This window comes from Carassius gibelio, chromosome A11 (assembly GCF_023724105.1).
Source record: "Carassius gibelio isolate Cgi1373 ecotype wild population from Czech Republic chromosome A11, carGib1.2-hapl.c, whole genome shotgun sequence".
Taxonomy (NCBI): domain Eukaryota; kingdom Metazoa; phylum Chordata; class Actinopteri; order Cypriniformes; family Cyprinidae; genus Carassius; species Carassius gibelio.
Genome location: NC_068381.1, coordinates 17,257,139 through 17,265,435, shown reverse-complemented (window position 1 = coordinate 17,265,435; position 8,297 = coordinate 17,257,139). Strand labels below are relative to the sequence as shown.

General features: G+C 38.2%; 1 protein-coding gene across 1 annotated transcript; it reads right to left on the bottom strand.

Annotated features, from left to right (window-relative positions):
• Positions 1 to 268: 268 nt before the first annotated feature.
• On the bottom strand, positions 269 to 8,045 carry chrna4b (cholinergic receptor, nicotinic, alpha 4b). The gene is made up of 6 exons (XM_052610182.1): positions 7,636 to 8,045; positions 7,140 to 7,291; positions 6,910 to 6,954; positions 6,644 to 6,753; positions 3,097 to 4,480; positions 269 to 2,038 (listed from the first exon to the last, which is right to left on the bottom strand). Exons 1-6 carry the CDS (start codon positions 7,691 to 7,693, stop codon positions 1,913 to 1,915), a joined length of 1,875 nt encoding a protein of 624 aa, XP_052466142.1. The 5' UTR covers positions 7,694 to 8,045; the 3' UTR covers positions 269 to 1,912.
• Positions 8,046 to 8,297: the final 252 nt, after the last annotated feature.

The following is an 8,297-nucleotide window of genomic DNA, read 5'->3' as shown; positions in this document are numbered from 1 at the left end:
GTAAATTATGACAGAATTTTCATTTTTAGGTGAACTATCCATTGAACTCTATTGAACTGTGAAAGCTTCACCTGAATGGAAAAGAATGATTAGAACTATTCCAAGTTTTCCTTATATTCCACAGAAGAAATAAAATAATTGATTTTGAAAGACATGAGGGTGAGTAAATGATAACAGTAGTTTCATTTTGTTTCATTAAATTTTTTATTAAGTTGCATTTAACACAAAACAGTCCTTGATGTGCAGAGAATCCCACTATCAACTTCCTGTTGCACTGAAAAGCACTGACATTAAACATCCTATGGAGTCAAGTCAGGGCCACAAATATTTGCAAAATAAGTATTGCAGTATTGTAGTAGTAGTAGTATTGACGTATTGCAAAAGAAAATAAAGTTTTGTATATTAAACTATTGAGAAAAAATAAATGTGCTTTTTGCAAATGAATAAAAATAATTGCAAAAGAAAATGAAGTAGTGCGAGAAAAAGACATTTTACAAACAAAAAGGTATTAATGTATTTTTTCATTTACATAAATCCTGACATAAATTAAGAAACGAATGTCACTGTAGGATTAAAAAAATTAAGCTTGAGTCATTTTAATGTTTATCAAGTTAATAACATTGCAGTAACTTTGAACGAATATAAACAAAGAATGTTTCTGTGCGCTGGCGTCCTCCCACAAGTTAAATAGATTTGAAACAAACAGCGTTTATACACATTTACTTAACAAAACAAAACAATATACATTCTGATGCTATAACAGTGTGCACATTGAGAGAAATAAACAGTAGATGTTCATGCTAGCAACTTCTTGAGCATACACTGTTAATACACATATGTGACCCTGGACCACAAAACCATAGTCTCTTAAGTGTCCATTTTTCGAAATTGAGATTTATACATCATCATCATCTGAATAAATAAACTTTCCATTGATGTATGGTTTATTAGGATCAGACAATATTTGGCTATCAATATTTGAAAATCTAGAATATGATGGTGCAAAAAAATATGAACTCACAATTGAATGTAACATAAAACAAATTATACATTTTTGTTAAAATCTTTATTTATGCCAAAAAAGCTTACATTTATGTGTCTTTTTGTTCGCAGTAGCAGCCATGTTGCCAAGATAATTCATACCCCTTCGTTTGAAGTGTGGTCCCGAAAAATCTTCATTTAAAGGGCGAAACGGAGGGGAAAGGGGAAGGGCTAAGGAGTAGAATTGGGATTGGGCCTTAATATCCTAATGATTTTATGCATTAAAGTAAAATGGATCATTTTGACCCATACAATGTTTTTTTGGCTATTGGTAAAAATATACCCTAGCACTTTAAGGCTGGTTTTGTGGTTCAGGGTCACATATAGTTTATAAAGCGAAAACATGCATGTTTTAATGGTAGTGAATAAAGGGAAACGATCCACCTGCATGCCTCTACTCAATGACGGTGCCTTGATCAGACATGATCTGTGTCTCAGGCTGATGATGTAACTTCCAAGGAGGCATGTCCAGGCCTGTTGTACATTCCCCAGTCCCTTGACTCCACCCCCATGTCAAAACAATGCCAGAAAGTGAGACGCGAAGAAACATGAAGCACAAAGAGAAAAACAGAATTGCAAGCTCAAACTTGACTGAAACGCATAATAAAAGCAGCATTGCAAATAAATTAGTAGCTATGACTATGGAAAATATGTTGCAAAAATTCTCAATCCTTTCATTTTCGTTTGCAAAACTTTATTTTATTTTGCAATACTTCAATTATTTTGTGAGTATATGTGGCATTGAATTGACTCCATAAACATCACTTAATTTTCATGACAGCGAAAGTTTAATGAGGTCACTGAAGTCAGATGTGATTGACAAGGCCATTCCCCGCCCACTTAGAACCATTCAGATACTTTACATGAGGATCTAGATCATTCCAGCCAGCCACGGTGGGAGGAAGAGTCCGACGGTCCCCAGAATGCACACCAGCACAAACATCCAGAGGAATATTCTATCAATCACCATGGCAACATATTTCCAGTCTTCCCTCACCTGGTGGGGCAAAAGGAGATTCATTCGTTTCAGATATCATGATATATTTTTCACTCGCATCTTTTTCTCTCAGAATTGATTTTTTTGGGGGGTTGACTACTTTCCTGTGAGACCAATGTGTTTTCTGTTTTTTTTTTTTTGTAGTGTAGCAAGAGCAGCGATAAAACATATATATATATATATATATGTCAAAATCAAAGGCCACAGAAGGATTAGAGCAGAATCTCTTGCTAAAGAGGAATCTAATAAAACATATGACGCAATCAATAGTTTGATTCAAGAACTTATATTCAATTTAGTAATCCATAAATACACAGAGCAATCAGGCAGGCTATAATTCTTGAAATAATATATTGGTTGTTTTAATTAACTGTTAACAAAGGTGAGTTACCAGTTTTAGTCATTAGCTATGTTTCCATCGCCCTGTTTTTATCTGCATTTAAAGAATTGCAAGAATTGCACGAGTGATGGATAAAAAATCTCTTAATTTACTCAGCATTTAAAATGTTGTTTTGGCCTTTCTGAAATGCCTGAGCAAAGTCTTTCAAAGTATTTCTGTAATCTCCTCCCAGAACTGTCTTACACGACTGCATTCCCAAAAAGGAGCATCCACCTATGAAAGCAAACGACCGCATTTATTATTAAGAGAGCGAGCCATTTATTATACATGAAAATGATTATATTCAGTGGCTTCTCCTACTTGTCTTAGTGATTTTTTGTGCCCGTTTATCACAAAGTGTTTTTGTTTTATATATATTTTTTTTTAAATAGCGAATAAAGAATTAGGAATTAAAAGAAAATTCCAAATTGGGCGTTTCCATAGGCGACTCATTACTTAAAAATGCGCATTAAAACATGGTGATGGAAACAGTGTTAATTTTAACACATTCTTTTTTCTATAATTTAATGCACAACATTAACATTAACATGTTATATCGGCAGGGCTTGTGTGAACATTTATGTTCCACCAAAGAAAGAAAATCACATGGGTTTGGAATGATATAACAGTGATTATACGAATTTGAAGGCAAAGCACTGTTTTAATTGGTCAAACTTACCGAAAAGTCTGAATCTTCTGCTCTCAGATGGTCAGCAATGTATTGAACTCCTTCCAGGGCCTTGAGCAGGGACTGCGACAGATTGCTCCCTGGCTGCTCTGCATTTAGATCAGTAGTGCCGTCACTGTTAGAGCCGGAGATCTGAGCGCTGGGCATGTTATGTCTGGAACACCTCCCTGCTTCATCGTGATCAAGCTTCTGTAGACTTGTCCCTTCAGATGTAAGACAGTGTTGACAACTCCCTGCTCCCAGAACACTCTCTTTAGCTTCCATGAAGACGCTCTCAACACTCCGGCCTTGGATATCACAGTCTGTACACTCGGCTCCCTCCTGTGGGATATTGTGGAGCTGAGAACCAAGCATAGTATCAGGAAACGAAGGTGTGCTTGAGGCGAAGATGCTGTTTGTGTATGCGCACGTAAACGCGAGGACCGGCGGTGTCTGAGAAGTCTCCTCTTGCAGGATGGAATACTGGCTGCTGGGAGAACTGCAGAAAAACAAGGGTTTGGGGGAAGAGTCCTGCTGAATTTGATCCAGTCGGGCAACCACGTCCATGTCCAAATGAGGGAGCGGGCTTTGCGGAGAAATATCCAGAATGTTGTTCCGAAGAAACATGGACTGTGATGCCATTGGCTTGTGCATCATCTCAATCAGTTTCCCACAGTTCCTCTTACCTGAGGCGGGAGGACGTTTCATGAACAAGTAACGGGGCACCAGGTGAAGGAAAAACTGGCGCACCCAGTGTGGCATGCTGTGTGTCCGGGACGAACGGTGGTGTACGTTGAGCACAAACACGGTGATGATGATAGACAGGGTGACGAAGATCATGGTGAAGAGGAGGTACTCGCCTATAAGCGGGATGACTAGTGAGGTTGAGGGGATGATTTCCGTGATAAGCAGGAGGAAGACAGTCAGAGAGAGGAGGACAGAGATGCACAGCGTGATTTTCTCCGCACACTCTGAGGGAAGGTAGAAGACCAGCACGGTCAGGCAGGATATAAGCAGGCAGGGGATGATTAGATTGATGGTGTAGAACAGAGGAAGACGTCTGATGATGAAGGAGTAGGTGATATCTGGGTAGATTTCCGTACAGCACTCGTACTTCTTGATGTTGTAAGTGCCAACAGCGTTTATGATGACCCACTCTCCGCTTTCCCAGTAGTCCATCTGGTCTACGTCACTGGCCATGCTGACCAGGTCGATCTTGGCCCGATCGTACGTCCATGAGCCAAATTTCATCTTGCAGTTTTGCTGGTCGAAGGGAAAGAAGGTGACATCTATGCTGCAGGAGCTTTTATAAATGGCAGGAGGTTTCCATTTGATCCAGCCATTGTAAAACACCTGGGCTTTAGTCAAGTGAGTCACCGCAAAGTCTCCGTCCGCACTGCAGATCAAACACAAAACTGTCAGACAGAACCTGCCATGAAATACCTGTGGAGCAATGTGAAAGACAGCTTTAGTGGTGTCAGTGCATCACAGTGAGCCGAACCATCAATAACCCGTGACGTCTTTGACTGTGTTTAACCTCTCAACTCTCACAACTTTATTCCTAATAGAGCGGATATCTTGGATCATGTTCATAATGGTTCTATAAGCTTCTGTTTTCACTCTAAATGAAAATGAGCAATCAGAGCTCATGTAAAGATCAGTTCAAACTAAAATTCTATCACTGTTTATATCAAGCTTCAAAAAGACTTCCTAACTATTGTGTTCTGACCCGGAAAGGATTTGCTTTGTCTAGAAAATGGTAGTTATTGCATTAACTTTGTTACACTTGTGATGTTTCCAGTCAAAAATGACCAGCCTACAAAAAAATTGCTAATTGATTTCTTGTTATTGTATATTATTACCAAAAATGTATTGAGTCTTTTTTTTTTACCAACTTGTTTTATTTCAATTGGCACAGGTTTTGTATTTAATTTTGGAAATGATTAATTATAGGCCTCATTGATCTGAGCTTATACACCTCAGTTTTTGAATGAATGTTGCCAAAATTGACTGATTTATCTATCTATAAATCAAGCAGTCCATTCCAAGGTTTGGTGATCATATAGTGCTATTTGAAATTTCCTAGCAATTTTAAAAAAGCTGATCAAAAGGACTTTTAAAAATATATATTTGTCCCCTGGACCACAAAACCAGTTTTAAGTCGCTAGGGTATAATTTTAGCAAAAGCCAAAAAAACATTGTGTGGGTCAAAATTTTTGATTTTCCTTTTATGCCAAAAATCATTAGGATATTAAGTAAAGATCATGTTCCATGAAGATATATTTTTATTTCCTACCATAAGTACATAATTTAATATAAAATGTAATTTATGATTAGTAATATGCATTGCAAAAAAATAACTTTTTCAGTATTTAGGTTTTTTTTGCTCCCTCAGATTCCAGATTTTCAAATAGGCCAAATATTGTCAGATCCTAATAAACTACACATCAATTGAAATATGAGTAGTAATTTGAGTTCCATGTGATGAGCAATAATAAAAGTAACGGTAACTTTCTGTTGTAGTGAGCGGGATGTTCGTTGACTCATTTTCGAGAAAACCTCGTCACTGATTCAATCTGCTAAAGCCTGGAAAACACTACATGACTTTTGCCCTGATTTACAGTTTGGATAAGTCGACACTAGCTGCCGCAAATCAGAGCCAGTCTGCAGATTTGAGTTGACAGATTTCATAGAAAAATGCGTAATGTATGATGGTCACAGACACATTTTTTTTTACTTTTGATTTTGATTGCATCCAGTGATATTGTCAGCCTATTTTAAACACACGTTGTTTTCCTTTGTCAAGCATCTTCTAGCAACGAGGCAACAAGGCCAGTTTTCCACTATGACTATTTACAGAGTCTGCAAGTGTAAATCTTTTCTGATTTAAAAAGAGATGTAGTGTATTCCAGTCTTGACTCCTGATTTCACGAGTCTTTTTTGAAAGATTCTGTAAAAGAACCGGCTCAGAATCAAACTGCATGCAGCCTGAGAAAAATGAAAAGCGTGTTTTTTTTTTTGGCTATTTTTTTGCATTATTTAAAATAAAAAGGTAAATAAAACATCCTTACCTTACATTATCCTTTGTTAGCAACCAATTATACTCCATTTCTGATCAGTAATTGTAAGATGTTCTTTAAAACCTAGTTCTTCTTTTAGTGCAAAAGTCATACACAAGGCACCTTTAACTGAACCGTCTAACTGAATTTCGCTCACTTGAACCTGGTTTCTTATAAGGGCAGCACTGATCAGCACTCATATCAGCCTTCATAATGAAGGACAGCCTAATTCCCATGTCTTCTAGTTATCACTACATGAACAGAAGACATACAGAATTAAGATTAAAGGGGGATTCAAGATTAGAAATATTATGCACCAGTTTCCTCTGTAAGATCCACAGCATCACCCTGAGGAGAAGAGTTAACAGGTGCCCAGAGCGCAGTCTGGATAGCGTGAACACATTATAATGCTGGAACAGCGGGAGGTTAACAGTGTTTGAGGATATAGATTTGTAGAAATGGATTTGGCCGAATTCCGGATTGTTAAAAGCTTCACACACTTGTTATAGAGCACAATATCCGGTCTCCAGATGATCTCGGAGGGGATCCTGATGGAGGTGACATTCTCATACTCCTCTGGGTTCCAGCGCAGCTTGTAATCGTTCCACTCCTGCAGGGAAACATGTGCGCTCATCACCGTTCACAACCAGCAGGTATGACAGGGGTGGAGAGCGAAGCAACAAGAGCCCAGTTCCAATTAAAAATCTCATTAATGCACAATTATGGGCTTTCGTTTTATTATTATTATTTTTTTATGAAAACCCACCTGCTTCACCCAGACATTTGTGGTCATCATCTGATTTTTCTCATCCTGGTTTATTATGGTGCAAAGTAGGATATCCATGCAACAGAGAGTAGTAAGAGATAAGGTTAAATACACAGTGAGTATATGTCTGCACATTTTGAAAGAAAAATACAACATCGTTCACTGTCCATAAACTTTTTTTGGTTGATAAAATGAAGATGTCGCTGTGCTAGAAAGCAACTGAGACTCACCACGTCAATGAGCTGAGCAATGGACAGGCCAAAGTGGACCAGAACCACATCCGAGATGTTCGCCACCGGACGAGAGAGCTTGTTGTAGTTGCTGAACAAAGATTGCAGGAGTCTTTCTTCTGCATGGGCACGAGCTGGACCGGTGGAAAACACTGGTCAGAGGAGTAAAAACCAAGTTTCATCAGCGCTGCTTACATCTACACCATACACATGGCATAAAAGCTGTTTCCATTACAAACTACATTTCTGACATTCAAAACATAACGTTATTCAATAATTATTAGAATATTCTAAGTATCATTATTGTCGTCTAAGCTTTTTTCTAGTTATGTGCATAGGGATTTATTGTCTTTGAAAAATATTATGTAGGGACAAAACAGCCCCCTGAACTGCTCACTACCCCTCATTCACACTGCATCAGGACATAAACAGGAATCAAGGGTATTTTGTAACTGCAGCGAGTTACTTGTAAAGTTAAACCGAAGGTCAGACTTACCATACTCCAGCTGCAGAAAGACGGGCAGAAGAAAGAAGACCCTCCACGCTTCTCTCATCTCGTCCTACTGAGGTCGGATGATGTCCCAAACCAAAATTGATTTCCAGTTAATAAATGAGCTAATACAAAAACAATATAAATTGTTTAAAAAAATCCCCCTCTTTTTAAAAAATTGGTGGATAATTTCTCTGCAAATTGAACAAAAATACCCGAAAAGTGCATAAAATCAGCCACATTCAGTGTCCAAAGCTCTTGTAAAGGTGAGGAGTCCATCAGAATGCCTCTCTAGCTGTCATTAGACTCTTTTCCCTCCCCCTTTCTCTCTTCCCTTCCTCTCTCTCTCTGTCTTTCTCTCTCTCTCTCTCTGTGTTTTGCTGTTTCACTCTCAGTATCTCTCCTCTCTGGCCCCTCCACCTTCCAGTCTCTGCCTATTACACTGAGTAGATGTTGTGCGCTGGAGGCTGCGCTTTATACATGAGAATGTGTCACAGAGAGAGAGAGAGAGGGCAGGAAGATACTGATTGAGGACAAAATCCTTAAAATAACACGGCTAAAAAGCTTATTTGAAAGTTCCTGATATGTTTATATGAGCATTAATAGTATTTAATTGCCTTTTTCTATTAAGTTTTTTATGTTTGGCCTTTAAAGAAGTTTAAGATAGC